General features: G+C 43.5%; 1 protein-coding gene across 5 annotated transcripts in view; it reads right to left on the bottom strand.

Annotated features, from left to right (window-relative positions):
* The window catches only part of SEC16A (SEC16 homolog A, endoplasmic reticulum export factor), a 440,683-nt gene that overhangs the window by 404,278 nt on the left and 13,666 nt on the right, over positions 1-22,739 (bottom strand). For all 5 annotated transcript variants that reach the window (XM_082262809.1, XM_082262805.1, XM_082262807.1 and 2 more), the window contains exons 3-7: positions 20,285-20,421; positions 9,589-9,653; positions 9,352-9,484; positions 3,429-3,627; positions 3,161-3,341 (exon numbers count right to left, since the gene is read on the bottom strand). In XM_082262809.1, the coding sequence (XP_082118935.1) occupies positions 3,161-3,341; positions 3,429-3,627; positions 9,352-9,484; positions 9,589-9,653; positions 20,285-20,421 (715 nt within the window). The remainder of the gene's footprint in view (positions 1-3,160; positions 3,342-3,428; positions 3,628-9,351; positions 9,485-9,588; positions 9,654-20,284; positions 20,422-22,739) is intronic.

Raw genomic sequence — 22,739 nt, 5'->3', positions numbered from 1 at the left:
AGTTTTTAAAACATGCCATTTCTAAGACCAAAACTCATTAAAAGGATATCTAAACCTTGGAAGATGACTTGGGAAAATTAAATATATAGCAGATTACCAGTCTTGTTGGCTACAGTATTTTTCATGTTTCAGACTAACATTTTCAGCAAGTACAGAAATTTGCTGTTTATCTTTTCAGAAACACTGTCCTCACGTCACAAGAATTGAACTTATATATAAACAATGTTATTTGACTTTCAAGCTATCCTCTGTAAACTAAATTTCCCTGAACCTCATATAAAATGGAGATGGAAGACAGGTTTGTAGACCTGTCCCATAGCCACCATGGCACCATTTATAGATACAGTGTCTTTAGTGAGCGCAGGCACCCTAGGGACAGGAAGGGTGTTATTTGCAAGATTACAAGTAACAATATAGGAGTAAAAGCCTGAAGAAAAAAAGTAATGCAACTACAACATTTAAAGATTAGTAAGCTGCAATATTTTACATTATTGTTTGAGTACGCTTTGAAGTGTACCATATTGTAGAGCTGCACGATTCTGGCCAAAATGAGAATCACGATTTTTTTAGCTTGGAATAAAGATCACGATTCTCTGTGTAACAAAAAAAAAAATTGGGATAACTTTACGGTTACGTTTTTTTTTTTTTATTAATTTAAGTCTATTACTTGCGTTTGAAAGACTGCTGCGCAAATACAGTGTGACATAAAATATTACAACAATCGCCATTTTATTCTGTAGGGTCTCTGCTAAAAAAATATAAAAATATATAAAATGTTTGGGGGTTCCAAGTACTTTTCTAGCAAAAAAAAAATGATTTTTAACTTGCAAGCAACAATTGTCAGAAAAAGGTCTAGTCTTTAAGAGGTTTTCCCTGGCAGAGGGAAGGAAAAGATTAAGGTGTACTTTTATGAACGGGTGAATTTTTTTCTCCGTTGGCTTCTCTACAGTTCTCCGGGGAAAATGATCACATCTGGCACCCTTTTTATGAATCGGAGAACTTCAGTTCGCCCAGGGTGATCAGAGGAGAACGGTTTTCTCGGAGATCTGTGTAGAAGTCAATGGGGCATCTAATCTCGTGAGACAAAGCGAGATTACAGTAGTATGAAAATCCCTGGCGCGCTTTAACAAGCAGAGATAAATTATCACTGCTGAGTACACGAGGTTAATAAATAATAGTCCCCTTACATAAATATATATATATATATATATATATATATATATATACATATACATATACATATACACACACACACACACACACACACACACTGAATACACACACACATACATTGTATATATATATATATATATATATATACATATACATATACACACACACTGAATACACACACACATACATTGTGTGTGTATATATATATATATATATATATATATATATATATATATATATATATATATATATATATATATATATATATATATATATATATATATACACATATATATACACACACACACACACATATACACACATACATACACACACACACATTAAATATATATCTCCATGTATGTGTGTGTGTATATATATATATATATATATATATATATATATATATATATATATATACATACATAAATATGGCAGGGGGACATGATTACTGTGTTGGGGGGTCTGAACGAAGAAGGAGGAAGTCCATAATCTTCCTTTTTCCCCCTCAGTTCTCCCCCGATTCTGTCTTCACTCCCGCTTCACAAGCTCCAGGCTGGTGAACCCGGGAGTGTGAATTCTGACCCAGATCGCCAGTGAAGTGCGGGGATCGCAGCTTCATAGCCTGGCTGTTTCTATGTCTGTCAATGACAGATTCCTATGTGAAGAGATGATCAGCGGAGAACATGTTCTCCCTCGATCATTTGTTTCATAAACTGAGAATGATCGGAAATGAGCTCTGATCAGCAGGATCACTGCTCATCTCCATTTCATAAAAGGACACCACAATGTAATCATTTTGTTTATAGTTACTGGGAGACTAATGCTGATAGGCGTTTGCCGGGAGGCTTTTTTTTTTTTTCCACAGCTGTTCTCTCTGCTATGCAAAGAATCGAGCATATGTCAGGTTTAGATCGTCAGGGGGGGTGAATCGAGATCGCGATTTTCATACGATTAATCGTGCAGCTCTACCATATTGTCCCACCAAAACTATAGTTCTTCTTTGATTTGGATAGATTGTATTAGGAACTCTGTCTTTTTACTGCTATCTGGAGCTCCTGCAGAGCGATTACCTCCTCATTCACTTTTTTATTTTTTACAGGTAGAAGACGTCGTCTTTACCAGACAAAGTGAGTTAAAATCCCCAAAGCAACACAGACCATTTTTTTTTTCTTAAAAACATTGAAAGTAAAAAATGTTTTTTCTGTAAAGTGTCTCTCATGCGCACTGGTTTATTTTTAACGCAGTTTCTCCTGACAAGAGAAAATTCGTGTTATAACCTCGCCTATGCTGCATTTTTTCAAACCAGTCTATGTGGATTTAGCAGTGTTTGGAGTTTGGGCATTTATTTCATTAGCCAGAATTTTAATTCGTTCTGACCATTAAAATAAATGCTAAAGCGCTAAACGCCCCTATCGTTTAGGCGAGTTTAGACACTTTTTTGCCACGTTTGGTGTTTTTTTCTGTCAAAACACTCCTATCTTGAATGTGCTCAGGAGAGAAGAGTTTTACTGCCACTAAACTCTGCAGCCCTTGTATCTGGTAAAAGCCTATGTGTGAATGGATAGATTGGTTTTTACTGAGGTAAGTCCAGGGGTTTTGTCACATAAAAAAAACAAAAAAAAAAACAAACAAACACACACCTAAAGCTCCTAATGTGAGTTTAGGAGCAGCAGTGTGCATGAAGCCTAAGAAAGCAAGCAGCAGCTAGATCTCCCATCAGCATTTTACTGCCGTTTGCATCTTAGCCACAGATTTGTCTTCCTTACAGGTCATGTAAAACCTTGGCAGTAAATGAGGGGAAATATTTCCAACAAAAACACAATAAAGCAGTAAAACACAGAAGAGGCTCCAATCCTTCCACATTTCATCCAGAAAAAGCAAAAAAGTTTTGGAATGACATAAACACTTTAACATGGTTAACCAGGAATCAGTTTGCTATGGAATATGTAAACCGTGGTTTGCCTGCTTATTTTAAGAAAGATACCTTGTTCCACTGGCTGCCACTCTGAGCCACTTGAGTAGACATACTGAGAGTTGTCCAACGGTTGCTGTGTACTATATTCATTCGCATACATGCTGTAGGAATAGTCACCAAGGGCAGGGTTAGCAGGATGGCTGCTGTACACATTTGTCGTCAGATCCTGATCGCTTTTGTAGACCTGACTCTGGAGAAAGGTTTAGACAAATTGCACTGTAAATAAAGTATAAAATCAACTAACATCTATTAAGTACTATACTATTAAGTAGCACACCTGTTGTGAACGAGAGCTGAAGCTACTGCGACGACTGTGCGTGCTTCGTTCGCTGTGCACACTGCGCGCTGAATGCTCACTGTGTATGCTGCGCCGATCAAAATCGTCTTTGGTGAGATCTCTACGTGCATCAATCTCATCATCAAAGCCACCAACATAACGTGGATCATACTGCCAACGGTCTTCATACACGTCATACCTGAGTGAAGGGAAAGCATTTGTGTTTGAAATTTCATTTTAACCAAAAATAGGTCTGGGTGGCTTGAACAAATGGGCAATACAATACGACTTGAAAAGCTTATCAGCATAGGGGTTCCCCTCTTAAATTTGAAAAATTATGGGGTAACTGGCTTGGTACCCCGGGTTTGGCACCTACGGATCTGGTACTGGAAAGGCTACTATGGTAGAATTGCACTTGTTTGTAATTGTGGCAAATGGGAGCACAATAAGTATTATTTGTTTGCATGATGGTTAATTTTGCAACCTTCAGATGTATGTAGGGATGCACCGAAATGAAATTCTTGGCCGAAGAATAATAAAATGTTTGGCCGAAGGCCGAATACCGAACGCGGTGTTTCGCATTTTTTCCATTTATTTTGCCAATTTTTTGTCCTCTCTCTTGTCCTCTCTCTCTCTCTCTCTTGTCCTCTCTCTCTCTCTCTCTTGTCCTCTCTCTCTCTCTCTCTTGTCCTCTCTCTCTCTCTCTTGTCCTCTCTCTCTCTCTCTTTCTCTCTCGTCCTCTCTCTCTCTCTCTCGTCCTCTCTCTCTCTCTCTCTCTCTCGTCCTCTCTCTCTCTCTTTCTCTCTCGTCCTCTCTCTCTCTCTCTCTCTTGTCCTCTCTCTCTCTCTCTCTTGTCCTCTCTCTCTCTCTCTCTTGTCCTCTCTCTCTCTCTCTCTTGTCCTCTCTCTCTCTCTTGTCCTCTCTCTCTCTCTCTCTTGTCCTCTCTCTCTCTCTCTCTCTCTCTCTTGTCCTCTCTCTCTCTCTTGTCCTCTCTCTCTCTCTTGTCCTCTCTCTCTCTCTTGTCCTCTCTCTCTCTCTTGTCCTCTCTCTCTCTCTTGTCCTCTCTCTCTCTCTTGTCCTCTCTCTCTCTCTTGTCCTCTCTCTCTCTCTTGTCCTCTCTCTTGTCCTCTCTCTCTCTCTTGTCCTCTCTCTTGTCCTCTCTCTCTCTCTTGTCCTCTCTCTCTCTCTTGTCCTCTCTCTCTCTCTTGTCCTCTCTCTCTCTCTTGTCCTCTCTCTCTCTCTTGTCCTCTCTCTCTCTCTCGTCCTCTCTCTCTCTCTCGTCCTCTCTCTCTCTCTCGTCCTCTCTCTCTCGTCCTCTCTCTCTCTCTCGTCCTCTCTCTCTCTCTCTCGTCCTCTCTCTCTCTCTCTCGTCCTCTCATGTCTCTCTCTCTCCCTAAATGTTACTGTAGGGAATGGGATTCAGTGCACACTGCAGCCTTGTACCATAGGGTTAATGTTAGTGACACTGTAGGGATTGGGAAGGATGCTGGGAATGGAAATCAGGAAGCATGCAGGCAGCCTTGTAAATTTTAATTGCAGATACAGGGCAATGGGCAGGTCAGGGTTAATGTGGTAACATCAATTACTCAGTGACAGTCAGTCAGTGTCAGTGTCAGTGTGGACTCGATCAGATTATACAGTGACAGACAGTCTCTCATAGTGGTGGTAGTAGGAGGCTGGAGGTGGACTAGTAGGAGCCTGGAAAGGAGCACAGCCGCATACATACATTACTCACTCGTGCACTGCAGCCCGCCCCACACATTCAGTGAGTCTTACTCTCCTCCCTAGTTTTTTCAATGGCACATTCAGGAAGCCAATCACGCCGTGAGTAGCGGCACAGCGGAACCAGAGTAATGTATGTATGCTCACCGCTGAAGTGTCCCGGCTTCACGGAAGTCTGAGAGTCCTCCTGTCCTCCTCCGAGTCCCTTCCCCCTGTAAATATCGTGACCTCGGCGATATGAATATCGCCTACGGCCACAGAACGATAGTCGATATCCTATCGACTATCGTTCAGCCCTATTATTCGGCACAAAATTATTCGGCCTTTTGACTTATTCGGCCGAACACCGAAAGTGCTATTTTTTCTATTTTCGGCTGAATAATGTTCGGCCGCCGAACATTCGGTGCATCCCTAGTTTTTATATTGTTTTGTATGCACCTGAAATCGTGTACAGATTGTTGGCATCTCAAACTTGTTTCTTGATTTAAAAAAAAAAAAAAACTAAAAATAGGTCTGGAAACAGGCGAGTTAAATATTTTCTTTGGTTTCACCTTCAAGATGACTATGAGATCAGTATATACAGTAGATTAAGAGCAGCTTAAGAGCCCATTCAGACAGGGGCGACACCACTTGCTGGGGCGACCTGTGAAGTCGCGGTGCACATCGTGCACCGCGACCTCGGCGCGACTTGCACGGACTTCATATAATTGAAGTCAATGCAAGTCGCCTCCAGGTCGCCCCAAAGTAGTACAGGACCCTTTTTCTAAGTCGGAGCGACTTGTGTCGCTCCTATTAGAACAGGTCCTGTACTACTCTATGGCGAGCGACCGACCGCGACTTGTCAGGCGACCAAGTCGCCTGACAAGTCGCGCTAGTGTGAATGGACCCTTATAGGTTCGTCTTTCTTAGGATCACCTCCCATGAATGGAAGGCATATACACTGCTCAAAGAAACCAAAGGAACACTCTGAAAACACATCAGATCTCAATAGTGAAAAATATAATGCTGGATATCTGACATGGACTGGGTAATGTGTTAGGAACGAAAGGATGCCACATTGTTCGATAAAAATGATCAACCTACAGAGAGCTGAATTCAAAGACACCCCAAAAATCAAAGTGAAAAAATGATGCAGCAGCCTAATCCATTTTGCTGAAATTTCATTGCAGTAACTCAAAATGGTAGTCAGTAGTTTGTATGGCCCCCCCACGTGCTTGTATGCATGTTTGACAATGTCGGGACATGCTCCTAATGTGACGGATGGCGTTCAGGGGTATTTTTTCCCAGATCTGAACCAGGGCATCACAGAGCTCCTGAATAGACTGAGGTGCAACCTGGTGGCGTCGGATGGACCGAAACATAATGTCCCAGAGGTGTTCAATTGGATTTAGGTCAGGAATGTGTCAGTCGAGCTCTGCAGTGCTGGACATTGAGCACAGGGCCCACTAGAAGATGTCAGGCTCTCAGGCCACCCTCATGAAGTCTGTCACTGGCTGTTTGGTCAGACATTCACACCAGTGGCCTGCTGGAGGTCATTTTGTAGGGCTCTGGCAGTGCTCACCCTGTTCCTCCATGCACAAAGGCGTGGATACTGGTCCTGCTGATGGGTTAAGTACCTTCTACAGCCCTGTCTAGCTCTCCTAGAGTAACTGCCTGACTCCTGGAATCTTCTCCATGTTCTTGAGATTGTGCTGGGAGACACAGCAATCCTTCTGGCAATAGCACACATTGAGTCATACTGGAGAAGTTAGACTGCCTGTGCAACCTCTATAGGGTCCAGGTAACGCGTCATGCTATCAGTAGTGACAATGACCCTTGCCAAAAGCAAAACTGGTGAAAAAACGGTCAGAAAAGAGTAGGGGGAAAAAAATTGTCATGTCCCCCACCTGTAAATACATTCCTGTTTTGGAGGTTGTCTCCTTGTTGCCCATCTAGTGCACCTGCTAATTTCATTAACACCAAAGCAGCTGAAACTGATTAACAAGCCCCTTTGCTACCTAACTGACCAGATCACTATCCCCCAGGAGTTTGACTTGATGCTATACTCCGATTAAAATGTGTTCCTTTAATTTTTTTAAGTAGTGTATATCTTGGTGATCCCAAACAAAAAAAAAAAAAAAAAAAAAAAAACCCGACAACTTTACTCTTATGTAAAATCTTTGTCTGAGGATGGAGCTAGTGTCCTTAAAAACACGGAAAAAAGGAATTTTGACTAGCCTGTAGATTCCATATCTTGGAGTACAGTACAGGACAAACGCAACTTATTTATACAAGATGGGTTGTAGGCGCATGCCTTCAGGTAAATACATTCTGGCAAACTTTTAAAAGGTTTTAAATAATTAAATAAAAGAATAAGTAGTGTGCCGTATCTAGTGACTCGGACACCCAGGGCATATGTATTTGTTACAAACTACCAACTTTTTTTTTTTCTTCCAATAATATTCTTAAAATGAGGAATAACTGCAGAAAAGACAGACAGTAAAAAATGATGCTGACCTCTAACACTGATCAGTGTAAAAGTGACCTTTTACATTGGTAGTTAGTGGAAAATAGCTCCTCTTACACTGATGGTCAGAGAAAGTAGGAGATCGATCTAATTGCTCAAGAAACCCCTAGCAACCTCAGGAGGGACCCTAGGTGAGAAACGGTACTCTAATGGCCCTGATTAAGTCCTGATAATGTAGAGAAAATCCCTTTGGATGCTTATGAGCAGGACACAAGGATGGCAGAACAAATCATTGAGATAAAATGCTAAAACCACCTTTGAAAGAAAGGAAGGACGATCTTGGATGAAATACAACATTGTGAAGCATGAGGCAAGGCTCTTTACAGGAAAGGTCTGCCAGTTCAGAGACACGTCTGACAGTTATGATGGCTATCAAAAAGGCTACTTTACCGAAAAGAATCTCTTAGGAAATATCCCTGATGGGCTCAAAGGGTGATTTCTGTAGTGTAGAGAGAACCCAATTAAAGTGATACTAAAGTCTCTTTTTTGTTAAAAATAACAAACATGTTATACTTACCTACTCTGTGCAGTGATTTTGCACAGAGCAGCCCAGATACTCTTCTTCCTTCCCTGTTTCTTTTACAAAAGTTTTTATTGTATAACAGACATAAAAATACAACAGGTCCATACGAATGAATACATTGAAGATGGAACATATAAGCAAAAAAACATAATGAAGAACAAGTTGGAAAATATAACAATGCATAAGCTACAATGGATAGGTGTGTAGATGTAGAAAAAGCCATTGAGATGGAGACGGACAGTCCCCTATACATAGGTAACACAAATGTACATCTTCCCTGCTATGGGTTTGTAGAATAATGGAAAAGAAATAAAGAGGAAAACAGCAATATCGGAATAAGTTCCATGGAGAGGATACTGTAGGTAGGCATGTTCATTCAGTATAGAACGCAGAGGCACGTCAACACAGGTGGGACACAAAAAGAAAAATAGAAGAGAAAGGATGACCACCTATACTATATGGACACTAAACACTGTTTGATATACTTTGCATGTTGGATATAATTTTATAGTTTTTCGTTTTATGGTCTATACTCCTAATTAGTGGAGACATTCTGCTCCACAAACCACTCATACGATCACTATTATTCGCTCAAAATTATGGACTAGTAGCACCTTATCACTTTTTTTGGGACAATATTCAATATATGAAATGATTTTGTGCAATATTTGTATTTATTATTTTATGTAACCTTTTGGCATCTTTGCACACACAAGATAGCATACACTCATTCATTTATTGTATTTATCACTTTGCACTTTAGGAAAGGCAGCGCAGCACTACATTACATTTTTCTATATGTCCAAGGCTAAGGATAAGCTTTAAGTGTCAGCAGCAGCCTTTGATACATAAGTTCCAGTCACTCACTTCCCACGATAGCGCGAGAGCCCCCTCTAATTTATTTAACATTAAAAAAAAAAAAAATGACACTTTGCTACAATGTAAAGTAGCGAGTGTACAACTTGTAGAACAGTATAAATTTGCTGTTCCCTCAAAATAACTTAACACAGCCATTAAGGTCTAAACCGCTGGCAACAAAAGGGAGTACACCTTTGTGCTGTTTGTAAAGCTTGATGACTTTTTCTCATCTGCTCTGATAAATCTGTGGGGAATGATAGCTAAAAACAAACAGTAATGACTACAATATCAAAAAAGCCCAGTCTGGAACTGACCTGCTGGTGTAACCATATGGAACCTTTCTATAAGGGTCCTCCCGCGCAGCATACACAAAATTCCAGTAACTACTCCGAGGGTCTCTGTAGCCAGGATCATAGGTTTCAGGATAGCGCTCCCATCTAGAGTGATCTATGGAGAGAACAAGATAATACTATCAAATCTCATAAGCTATACAAAATGTAAGTATTATACAAAGCATGCAATAAAAAGGAAAAAGTGATCAAGGAACTCACCTCCATAATCATACGGAGTCTGATAATAATCCGCATAGTAATTGGCCGGTGCATTGTACCCTTGCCTAAAACAAAATGAAAGAAAAAAGAAAAAACAAAGCAGACCTGTCAGAAACGTCTCAAAAAAAGGAAACTCCAACCCAATTCCGGATATTTGCTTTTGGTGTGTGCCATTGCGTTATATAAAACTGCTGGCTTCTAATAAAGCTCAAAAACTTCACTGGCTTAAAGTAAATTTTTTTTTTTGGGATACAGTGGAGATTGATAAGAAACCTTTTCAGGGTTTTATTACCACCTGTGTTTTCTTTAGGGAGATTTGCCCTCTCTGGGTTGTCACTGGAACAATAGTGGGAAAATCTTCCAACAGGGAAATTTGTAGGAATCGGTGATTCCCTTACTTGGGGCTACAGGACAGGAAGCGAAGGGAATCTCCCCTATATGACAAATGGCAAAAGAAAAAAAAAATCTGACAAGGATTATAACCCTCCCTTACTCTACCCAAAACAGAAAACTTCATGCTACATTATGGAGAATTTGCCATCATCTAACTTTGAATTGGCCATGACCGACTCTTATTTTGTTCCGAGTGTGAGATGGGAAGTCTAAACCACAACCAGAACCCAGCACTGTGTACTGTGCGTACCTGAAACTACTTACAGTTCATACAGCGCTTAGAACCAGGACAGCACTTAAGTAAAAGGAAATAGTTCATTTGGATCCGATTGGTCCAAATAAACTATTTAAAATGACAGGAAACATGGAGATCAGCTTTATTTAATATTAGTGAGAATGTAACAAATGATAACACAGCAAAAACCTCAAGATGAACCAAAGTTGTAAATCAATGCTTTCTCTCAAAACACTGGCACTTACAGTGTAGCATTTATAGAGACCTATAGGTAGTTCTTGGCATTACAGCTTGGTAGACTTTTTCAGGAAATCAGTGTTCGGATAAGAGTCGGCTCTCTGGGGTTGCTTTGTAGTAATAATGAATACTGAAGATGCACTCATTTCTCAGAGAAAGTGCTGTATAACCACTTGATACCAGGAAGGTTTTACCCCATTCAGAGAATTTTTTGCTTTTCAGCACTGGGCTACTTTAACTGGCAATTGCAAGAACGGACACAAATTAAATTTACATATTTTTTTCACACAAATAGAGCTTTCTTTCGGTGGTATTTGAACAAATATTTTCTACTTTGTTACAAAACATTTCCAATAAAATTAAATAAAATTTTCTTCAAAAATTTAGGCCAATATGTATTCTGTTACAGGTCTTTTGTAAAGAAAATCCCAATAAGTGTATATTAATTGGTTTGTGTGAAAGTTATATCGTCTCCAAACTATGGTATATACAGTTAGGTCCATATATATTTGGACACAGGCACAATTTTCATACTTTTGGCTCTGTATGCCACCAGAATAAAATTAAAACAAAACAATCCAAATTAATTTGAAGTGCAGACTTTCAGCTTTAATTTAAGGGGTTGAACATAAATATCAAGTACAAAAATTTTAGGAACTGCAATCATTTTTTATACACAGTTCCCCCCATTTTCAGGGGCTCAAATGTAATTGGACAAATAAAAATGAACATTTATGATTATAATATTTTGTTGAGAATTATTTTCATGGCCATTACTGCATGAAGTCTGGAACCCATGGACATTACCAAAGACTGGGTTTCCTCCTTTCTGATGGTTTGCCAGGCTCTAACTGTAGCTGTCTTCAGTTTTTCTTTGTTTGTGAATCTTTCTGCCTTTAGCAAGTGAAATGCATGCTCCATTGGGTTGAGATTAGGTGACTGACTCAGACATTTCAGAATATTCCACTATTCCTTCAAAAGCTCCTGGGTTGCTTTTGCAGTGTGTTTTTGAACGTTGTCCATCTGTACTGTGAAGCACCGTCCAATCAACTTTGCTGTATTTGGCTGAATCTGGGCTGACAGTATATCTCTAAACAATGCAGAATTCATCCGGCTGCTTCTTTCTCATTATCAATAAACACCAATGACCCAGTGCCACTGAAAGCCATGCATGCCCATGCAATCACACTGCCTCCACCATGTTTTACAGACAAAGTTGTCTGCTTTGGATCAGGAGCTGTTCCAAGCATTCTCCACACTTTCTTCTTCCTGTCATTCTGGTACAGATTAATCTTAGTTTTATCCGTCCAAAGAATGCTTTTCCAGAACTGGTCTGGCTTTTTTTTTTTTTTTTAGATGCTTTTTGGCAAAGTCTAATCTGGCTTTTCTATTCAGGTTTAGGAATGGTTTGCACCTTGTGGTAAACCCTCTGAATTTGATCTCGTGAAGTCTTCTCTTGATTGTAAACTTTGACAATGATACGCCCACCTCCTGGAGAGTGTCCTTCCCTTGTCTGGATGTTGTAAATGGGTTTTTCTTTACCATAGAGAGGATCCTGTGATGATTCACCACTGTTTTCTTCAGTGGACGTCCAGGCCTTTTTAAGTTGCAGAGCTCACCAGTGTGTTCTTTCCTCCGAATGTACTAAACTGTTGATTTGACCAATCCTAATATTGCTGCTATCTCTCTGATGGATGCATTTCATTTTTGAAGCCTTACAATGGCCTGTTTCACTTGCATAGACAGCCCTTTTTTGATCGCATGATGTAGGTTCACAACAATAGATTCCAAATGCAAATACCACACTTAGAATAAACTACAGATCTTTTACCTGCTTAAAATCGATGAAGAAATAACGAAGGAGTAGCCCACAACTTGCCATGAAACAGCTTTTGATCCAACTGTCCAATTATTTCTGGTCCCTTGAAAAATGGGACTTTTGACTTACCGTAAAATCCATTTCTCTGATGTTTATTGACAGACACAGCTCTTCATCTTCATGACCGTAGGGTTATACTGCCCCCTACAGAAGTAAAACACTAGGCAGAGAAAAAAAAAAGCTTGAGCACGACTATGGGGCAGTCCCTGGGGGTATACTCCCACTTCCTGCTATAGGTATTCGGTTTTGTAACAAGCAGTGTCAGAAGAAAAAAACCCAACTCCAAAGAGGGGCAGGTGCGGTGTCCATCAATGAACAACAGAGAAATGGATTTCACGGTATATCAAAAATCCCATTTACTCTTTCGTTCATTGACAGACAGCTCTTCATCTTCATGACCATAGGGATGTCCAAAAGCAGTGTCAAACATGAGGGGTGGGAACAGTAGAAAAACTTCCAAGGCTAAAACATAACCAACCAGGTAACTTGGAGCTCAAAGTTAACAACAACTAGAGATCACCTGAAAAAAGAAAAAAAAAAAAAAAAAAAACGCACCCTCAAAGAGGACAAGTCCTCTAAATAGCAGCCTGCAAAACTTTGCAGCCAAAAGAAGCATCTGCATATGCTTCAAAAAGCCAACATATCCACTTTATAAGACTTTGTGAATGTGTGTACAGACGACCAGGTGGCCGCCTTCCAAACCTGCACCGACGCCTGATGACGGAAGGCCCAGGAGGCACTAAGCGCCCGAGTAGAATGCACCCGAACAGGAAAAGGAGGAACCTGACCCTTAATAGAATAAGCCTGAACCAAAGTCGGTCTTATCCTTCTGGAAATGGTCGCAGCAGAAGCAGCCAGCCCCTTGCAAGGTCCATCCATAAGAACAAATAGTGAGTTTGACTTCCGAAACGACTCCATAGCTGCCAGGTACCCCCTAATTGCTCAAACCACATCCAGGGAATGCAAGGCCACTTCCTTAGGATGCTTAGGCTTGGGACACAGGGAGGGCAACACAATGTCTTCATTCAGATGAAAATCGAAGACGACCTTTGGAAGGAACGATGGACATGGCTGAAGAACCACCTTATTCCTGTGAACCACTAGGTAAGGTGAACGACAGGACAGCGCCGCCAGCTCAGACACCCTGTGCGCAGAAGTAATAGCCACCACAAAGGCCACCTTCTGGGACAACTTAAGCAGGGAAATCTCCCGGATATTTTCAAAGGGAGGTTTCTCGAGAACTGACAACACCAAATTGAGGTCCCACGGCGGCAGTGGAGACCGCACCGGGGGAACCAAGTGTCTCACTCCATGGAGAAAGGTACACACCATGGAGTGTGGCCAACGGACGTTGAAAGAAAATAAAAATCGCCAAGGCCGAGACCTGGCCTTTGATGGTACTTAAGGGCAGACGTTGCTCGACCCCTCACTGGAGGAAGACCAAGATCTGTGTCACTGATAAGGTGCGAGGGTGAACCCATAGGGATTCACACCATGCAACGCATGTCTTCCAAGTATGATGGTAAATCTTCCTGGAAGTTGATTTTCTAACTTTTAAAAGCGTAGGAATCACCGATTCAGACAACAATCTATCCTTCAGCACCTGGCTTTCAATAGCCAAGCCGTCAAAGCCAGCAGCTGTAAAGCAGGATGGAAGATCGGTCCTTGGGATAGCAGATCTTCCCTGAGAGGAAGTCTCCAAGGAGCATCGGCAACCAGCCGTACCAGATCGTACCTGCACCCACCAGGAAGGAAACAGATGAACCCTGTCCACACTACGCGGTTTTACCCTTACCCTAAAGTGAGTCACTATGTTACTTGTTATATAATAAATGTTTTGCTACACTAAGCCGGCGCCGCTCTCTCCCTTCTCTTATCCTCCAGAGCCCCTCCTCGCTCAAGCTGGCAGCCGCTGAAGGTGGCCTCCTCTAAACGTTCCAATCTGTACTAGATGTATAGTAAACACCCATTCCCCCCCAATCATCCCTCTTTCCACAGGTCTCCATTCACCACCTATTTACTCTGGCAGAGTGCCATGACATACTGTTTATTTGTACCAGATCGGCGTACCAAGACCAGCGAGGCCAGTCTGGAGCCACTAGGATGACCGGAATCCCTTCCGTCTCGATCCTGCGGAGTTTTGGCAAAAACTTGAGAGAAAGAAAAGGGTATATCAGAGGATACCGACTCCAGGAAGCCACTAAGGCGTCCGTGGCGTCGGCTAGAGGATCACGAGACCATACAACAAACCTCTGTACTTTTCTGTTGAGGCGAGGGGCCAACAGATCCACCTTGGGAGTCCCCCACCAGAGACACAACTCATAACACACCTCCGGATGAAGTGACTATTCTCCTTGGTCTAATGCCTGTCGACTGACCTAGTCCGCCTGCCAATTTTCAACTTCTGGAATGTGCACAGCAGAGGGCTGGAACAAACCGTTCTGCCCACCTTAGAATGCAGGCTACTTCCCGAGCTGCCAGAACACTCCTTGTGCCCCCTTGGTGATTGACATAGGCCACGGCCGTGGCATTGTCGGATTGAATTTGTACCGGTCACCCCTGGAGACGACTTGTCTAATGATCCAGACAAAGTGTGATCGCTCGGAGCTCCAGTACATCAATCGGTAGCCTGACTCCTCCAGAATCCAGGCCTCCTGAGCAAACTCAACAACCGTCCAGTACAGGGGAAGAAATGATTTTCCCAGAAGTGCCAGAAAAGGAGGCTATCAAACCAGGGACGGGACCCCCCCCCCCCAATGTTCCGGCTCAACAAGATCAGATCGTCCAGAGACTGAGGTATCCCTGTTCCACGTCACCTTTAGCAGAGATCTCGTATGGATCTGTGCAAACGGAATCGCCTCGAAGGTAGACCCCATCAGGCCCAGCAACCCGCATGCATGACCGCAGAGATAACCGTCTGCTGGGCAGCAGAAATCGAATTGCCTCCTGCAACTTGTAAATTGTTTCCAGAGGAAGGAACACTCTGGCCGAGGCAGAGTCAGACCCAGATAGTCCAGGCTCGTGAACAGGACCAGAGCAGACTTCTGAAGATTCAGAATCCAACCAAAAAGAGTAATCTCCAAGTTGGCCAACAGAGCAGCCTATGACTCAGCTTGCAAAAGCAGATCGTCCAGGTACCCTAGTATTGCGATCCCCGGCTGACGCAGTAATGTTAGAACTGGGGCCAACACTTTTGTGAATACATGGGGAGCGGAAGCTAGACCAAAGGGTTACGCCACAAATTGATAATGCTCCTTGCCCACGGCAAAGCAGAGGAAGCGCTGATGGGTGACACATATGGGGATGTAAAGGTAGGCGTCCTTGATGCTGATGGAGGCCAGAAAATCCCCCTGGTGTAGGGAGGCCCCCACCGTGCAAATTAATTCCATTCAGAACTTCTGTACCCGCACAAAACAGTTCAGCCCGGTGAGGTCCAGAATTGAATGACCCTTGCCCTCCTTCCTGTGGGTGCCAAACACATTTGAGTAGAAACCTTGAAAAGTTTCTGACGTAGGAACCGGAACAATCACCCCTTGAAAGTAAAAAGTCTTGCACTGCCCCATAGAGATCCTTTAAGCGATCTGGGGAATAAGTGCAGGTTGGAAGGGAAGACCCTTTCCGGGGGATATGATCGAAAGTTGATCTTGTAGCCGGAGCGAATGACTTTGTGGACCCACTTGTCCTGGATTAGGAAGGTCCACAGATCCGGAAAACAGCGAAGACCTCCCCCCCACCTCTGATACAGTGAGGGCCCCCCTTCATGCGGAGGAATTTTTATTTGCCAGAACCCGCTCTCTGTTTGCCCAACCAAGACTACTTGGAACCTCCAGTGAAGGCCCTGAAGGGCTTCGATCCCTTGTCTTGAAACCCTGAGAGACGAAAAGGCCGTTTGTGAGCTGAAAAGGGAGGTCCCCGTCTGTGTTGGGACCCCTTCACCTTGGAAGCCTGAGGAAGAAGAGTACTCTTTCCCCAAGTGGGGCCTTTGATGTCATCCAAGGAAGCTCCAAACAGGCAATCCCCCATGAATGGAAGATCGGACAAAGCCTTCTTAGAAGCCTGGTCCGCAGACCAGCATTTCACCCAGAGAATGCACCGCAGGATCATTGGAGACAGAGTTTAGAAATTAGGGGAGCAGCATCCAAGGAGGCATTACAGACGAACTGTAGCCCTTGTACCAACTGATCCGCCAGCTCCACAAAAGCAGGAGGCGGCAGGGCCCGGTGCAAAATTTTGGCCCATTCAGACATAGCTCGTGACACCAGCCACAGTGAACATATGGCAGGTAAAGGCCTCCGACCTCCTACCAGCCAGATCTGAGAAAACCGGGGACTGTTCAACCGGTATCACAGTGGCTTTATTCAACCTGGAAACCGGGGAGTCCACTACAGGAGGTACCGTCCACTATTTAACCACTTGCCGATTGCTCACAGTAATCCTACTGCGGCAGTGCGGCTCCCCTGGGTCAAGCAACATAGACCTACATTGCTGGACTCCTAGTGATTTTGCAGGAGTCACGCTCCTGCTGTGTTTAGACACAGCGGGAGTCGGGCCGGAGGAGGAGAGGTGGCGATTGCCTCCTCCCTTCCCCGATTGTCAAGGAAACAGAGAAGAACCACCTGCTTATGTAAACAAAGCAGGCGGATCTTCTCAGTGACAGACAGGAGGAGATCACAGGATTAATTCTATGCTGAACCTGCGATCTCTGTGTCACAAAACCCCCACCCCCCACACGTCAGCAATCATGAGGCATACATTTAACCCACTGATCACCCATAGGGTTAACCTCTTCCCTGCCAGTGTCATTACAGTAACAGTGCATATTTTTAGCCTTAGTCCCCCCAAAAGTGTCAAAAATGTCAGTTAGGGGTCCGATCTGTGCGCCGCAATGTCGCAGTACTGCAAAAAAAAAAAAAACAACAGGAAAGACATAAATCTTTCCCGTAGTTAGTAAACGCGATAACTTTTGCACAAACCAATCAAAATAGGCTTATTGTGATTTTTTTGTGAAAAATATTGTTTTTATTTTTTCAAAATTGTCGCTCTTTTTTTGTTTATAGCGCAAAAATTAAAAATCACACAGGTGATCAAATACCACCAAAAGAAAGCTCTATTTGTGGGAAAAAAAGGACAAATTTTGTCTGGGTACAGCGTTGCATGACCGCGCAATTGTCCGTTAAAGTAACGCAGTGCGAATCGCAAAATAGTGTACCGCATTGCAAAATGCTTAGGGATTGCAAAAGGTGTGTTTTGGGGACCTCCACTGTTTAGAGACAATATCATCAAAGGAGGCGGGAAAGGGGAGCACCCTCGCCGCTGATGCTGCATTAGTTGCATCTTCCATATGTAAGGTTTCCCGCACTAATACAACCAGCGCATCCACTAGCGCCTTTTCATGTGCGGCTAGAATAGGAAACCTCCTCACTAACTGAGCACGCGGGGTGCGTAGGAGCAGACCCTGAAGGGTAACTCGCATCCGCGGCGGCCAAATCAGACTCTGGATCTGATGAGACAGAGGAAGCAGGTGAAGGCAAGGGACACTTTTTGCTAGCCCGTTTGCCCAGGACCAAGTCCAGTTTGGACACCGAGGACTCCAGGACCGTCATCAGTGCAGTCAGTTGTGGGGCCGCGGAGGGCCCGACAGCCAACAAGAGGGTATCAGGTGGTAAAACATGCTTCAGGGACTCCATGAATGGAGAGGGGACACTCCACCGCGCTGTCGGCACAAGGCCCACCAGCACAGAGCATTACCACTGTATTGGCAAAAAGAGGGAGGGAAAACCACTACCAGGTACCCGCTACCTCCAATCAGCACACAGCCCGCACTATCTGCCCACTTTGCGGCGATCAGTAAGAGAAACGTCCCTGTAACACCACTAGATATCGAGGAAGGGCTTCCCACCGCTGAATCACTGCCCATTTGGCTCCAAAAACATGGCTGCCGCTATTTGCAATGAGAAACCATAGGAAAATGGCCACCGAGGCTACACAAACATGGCCGCTAAACTGTAGCACATAAGGCTTCAAGAAAATGGCAGGGCAGCACAGTTCCCGGGGCCGCAAAAAAACGAGGGCAGGCAGGAGCCCCCACTAGTCCCATCCCTACTCGAAGAGCACGTCTACCCCAAAACCCTCCAGGGGTAGAGCTACTTACCACGCCAGGAACAGGGTGGGCACCGCTCCGGACAGGACACTGTTCCATAGTAATGTGGGTGCTGTCGGCCAGGAGGAACGCAGTGACTAAGGCCAAAGCCAGTTCGTATAAGCCCTCGCGAGACGTTTAACTTGCAGGCTAGCCCCCATCCAGTAGGGCGATGCTGCGGAGCTGCAGTCTACACACGCTTGCTTGACTGCGGGAACCCTAAGATTATCCAGTTCGTCGCCCAGTCCAGCACTTGATTGTAGATTCTCACTGGAACAAAATAATAAAAAGGAGGAAAAAATTCCAAAGAAAAAAAAATTGCCAGGACCAGAGATCTCAGCAAGGGACTAGGTCCTTACTCCTGACTAGGCAGAAAAAAAACTGAAGACCTATAGCAGGATGGAGGAGTATACCCCCAGGGACTGCCACATAGGCGTGCTCAAGCTTTTTTTCTCTGCCTAGTGTCCTACTTATGTAGGGGGTAGTATAACCCTACGGTCATGAAGATGAAGAGCTGTGTTCATCAACAAAAGAAAAAAAAGGGGGGTTGGCTATCCTTAAGAGCTGTAATTCATAAACCCTTCCTCCGATTTGGATGTACATACCCTCAAATTAAAGCTGAGTGCACTTTCAGCCCATATTCATTATATAAGTATAGCTTGAATAGGTTTTGGTAAATACCTAGAAAAACTAATATTGTGCCTGTGTCCAAATATATATGGACCTAACTGTATATATTTTGAATACTGATCAGTCCTGATGTACTAACAGCCTACCTCATTTCTTGATACCCTTAAATTGCCAGGACAGTACAAAGAACCCCCAAATTACCCCTTTTTAGAAAGTAGACAGGCTGAGGTATTTAGTAAGAGGCATGGCGAGTTTTTTGAAGCTGTCATTTTTGGTCACAATTTTTTGGGGAAAATAAAAAAATGTAATAACATTTTTTTTTACATACTGTCACCAGTGCAGTACAGCGACATCATATAACTAGTGTGGCGGTGGTCAGGGATACTAACTGGTGACAGTGTGTTAAAAAAAAAAAACATGTTAACTTTTATTTTTTATATACCTTCACCATAATGACACTAAGATTCTGAGGGATCAGGGCTTTTTTTTTCCAACACACTTCGGCGTTACAGTGATGATCACTATAACAGCAATGTTTTGAACTGTCATGAGTGGGTTACATTCAGAACAGCCGTGCTTTAACATTGTGTGTTGGGATTGGCTCACATGGTACAGGATGCAGTAATTGGCCCAGGTACCATGTGATAGCTGTGGGCCAACCACAGCATCACTATAGGATACACAGCTGTTATGAATAAAATTCATGCATAACAGCTTTATTGACATTGGGATCACATAGCAATCAAATGATCCCAGAGCCCATCAAAGCAGCCGGGTACCAGGAGCTGGAATCCAAAGTCCGGTGGTCACAGCGGTCACAGGAGCGGTGTGTATTGGTTGCCTCTAACCCGAAAGAGGCAGGATGACATACTTGTATGTGATCCTGTCTGCCTGTGCAGCATTATATGTACTGCGGTTAATAACATCTTGCTTGAGTGTGGGTGCAACTTGTCATGAAGAAACATGTTTTTTTTAGATTCTCATCCATGCATCATTACTTAGTGAGCCACTAAGATAAAGGAAAATGTGCAGATCCAGAGCTGAGACAGCTACCATACATATGCTTCTTCTAGGGGAGTAATGGTAGCTTCCATAATTCTATTCTGACAGGTTGCTTTAAAATTTCAGAGCTGCTTGGGATCAAGGGAAGATCAGACATGCTAAATGGGAAAGAAAAACAAACCTGGACGATGGTCGGTCTGAGCAATGACTAGACCTTGAACTCGGACGCTCTGGTTCTTGGTAAGGGTACTTTCCAGGGTTCACAAATCCATTATTACTATATTGTCTGTAGGCTGGGTCATAAGTTCCATAGGAGTCCTGCAAAAGAATATCCTATGATCAGCAAATATTATATATTGTTTCAATAATTCTTATAAGCTGGCCACGTATAGGAAGATTTTCATCTGTCAGACCAGCAGTTTAGTAGAGTGAAGGCCTACATAGAACAATCTTATCCAATTAGATGGACACTATATAGATGCTGGTATATTCTAATTATGTGGAAGATTAAAATCTAATTGTGTTTAGTAAGCATTAGCTGTAAAATATTAAGGGCTCAATTGAGCTGTGTTGCTCAACGTAGGCCCAATGCAATAAAAAGCAGATATCCTATGCTTCCAATAGACTCAGTTCACACCAGCATGCATTGGTGTGAGCTGGGTAAAAATGGAAAATGCTGCAAGAGCGTTGTAAAGTTTCATGGCACACAGTAACACGAAAAATGTAACTCTAATGCTGTGAACAAACCTGCACATCCATATGTGTCAAAAAAAAAAAAAAAAAAAAAAAAATTTCTACACAACTCAAAGCTTTTAAAAAATGGGTCTGGATTCATACTTGTGCGGATGGTTTCCGCTGCCGGTCCACACCTGTTCTCACAACCATAACCACCTGCACAGTGAAAACACAGGAGATGCATGCGGGTGCAATTATTCATAATGGCATGCCACACACGCTGGAAATCGTTCCCACGGTGGAAACCATACTGCACTTGTGGTTCCTGTGAGGGCTGCGAGTTGTAAAATGCTTTAAGGACCTTTTTCCTATTTCAGAAGGCAGGCAGCTCATTCAAACGAATAGGCTGTCCTGCCCATGCAGAACGCTTATTACAGAGCCGCGATAGTGTGAACCTTGCTTTAGCGCACATCAACGGAAATCACGTGAACACAGCCTAAGCAGCAACTCATTATTGGCTTATACACAAATTAAAAACACTGTCTAACCAGTCCAATTGGGAGGCAGCTGCGATGACAGGGAACATCTTCCGCCACCTGGTGCTGATGTCACTGAAGGAGCATGCACAGTCAATGAATGGGTTTCAAGGTGTAATGGTCTCTTCATCAGTATGAATGATGCTGATGAGGCAGATATGCCTGGAAATGCATTGACATTGCATGCTCCTTGAATGACATCAGCACCAGGTGGAGGAAGACATTCTCTATCATCGCGGCCACCCCCCGATTGGATGGCTAAGTCCCAGCTTCTAAACAGCGACACCTGGCACTCTACACCATCTCTTTGGTTGTCACCTGTTGGCTTCCCTCACACTCTCATCATGAAATGAGCCCATACCTTAAGGCTTTGACACATGCCAACATCCGTAACTGTGGTAGTAAAGCTGCTCCCTCCAGCGCCTGAGTCCTTGAACAAAGCCTGCAGACAATTGTCTGAGACATTCTTAAGTACCATGACCTCATCCACTGGGCACATAAAGGTCTTGTTGAGCTAAGAGCCTGCCGGAGCCATACTCTCATCGTAAACTCACTCTCTATGGGGCACTGCTCAGCAAAACATTTTAGTTCAGTTTGCATACAAAACACCCTTAAAGTGATGTACATGGAGCGCTTGGAAAAGCTATGGCAGATGCCATGAACCAAAACCTGTATACTAAAATAGGTGGAGGGGGTCAGAGCTGCATGGAACAAACTAACCCCCAGGGGATGCATTACATGGGAGGCTGCATCCAGGTTGGTTATATGGGACCCCGCCCCCCTACAAATCTCCTCTCTACCATCAAGAGAAATGGCCTGCTGATGCATACAAAAGCAGGGGGCAGAGACATGAATGCCTCCCTGCATTCGACACCCAGAGCCTCCCAGATTGCCACTTCTGCTATGCAGAAAGTGTCCCAGAAGTCTAACAGTGTACACCACGCACTACAGTACTGTGAATAAAAATACCAGTAATCATTAACAAACAGGAGGTGCGTCTTTCCTGTCATGCCCCAGGAAAAGGGTCACCAGCAGGGACTACCCCAGAAGACTAACCAGTCTATGCTGCAAGACCCCATAGGGGAGTACAATCTTCACCGGTCACAACGGGCAATGCCACAAGGGCCATCAGGGACTCTGCTCCCCAGCTGGGGATCACTGCCCTGAACCTATAAAGCACCCTAGTGGTCTGCAACGCAAATTATTTTGCCTTGGTGCAGGGTCCGGGCCTGTAGAGCCATTGCCAGATAGCAACATTGCCGGACAGCGCCCCATGCCCCTAGTGGGGTGAAGGTACCATTCCTATAAGTGTAGAAAAGCTTTAAGCAAAATAGGTTTGGAAAAAGCTAGTCTCCTATAATCCCGGATGGAACAGCTAAGTAGCTACTTTTTGTACAAGGACTGCACAGTCACCTAAGACACGCA

The sequence above is a fragment of the Pelophylax lessonae genome, assembly GCF_965119305.1.
Source record: "Pelophylax lessonae genome assembly, chromosome: 7".
NCBI classification, from domain to species: domain Eukaryota; kingdom Metazoa; phylum Chordata; class Amphibia; order Anura; family Ranidae; genus Pelophylax; species Pelophylax lessonae.
Note: the sequence above shows the minus strand (reverse complement) of the source record. Positions and strands in the feature narration are given on the sequence as shown.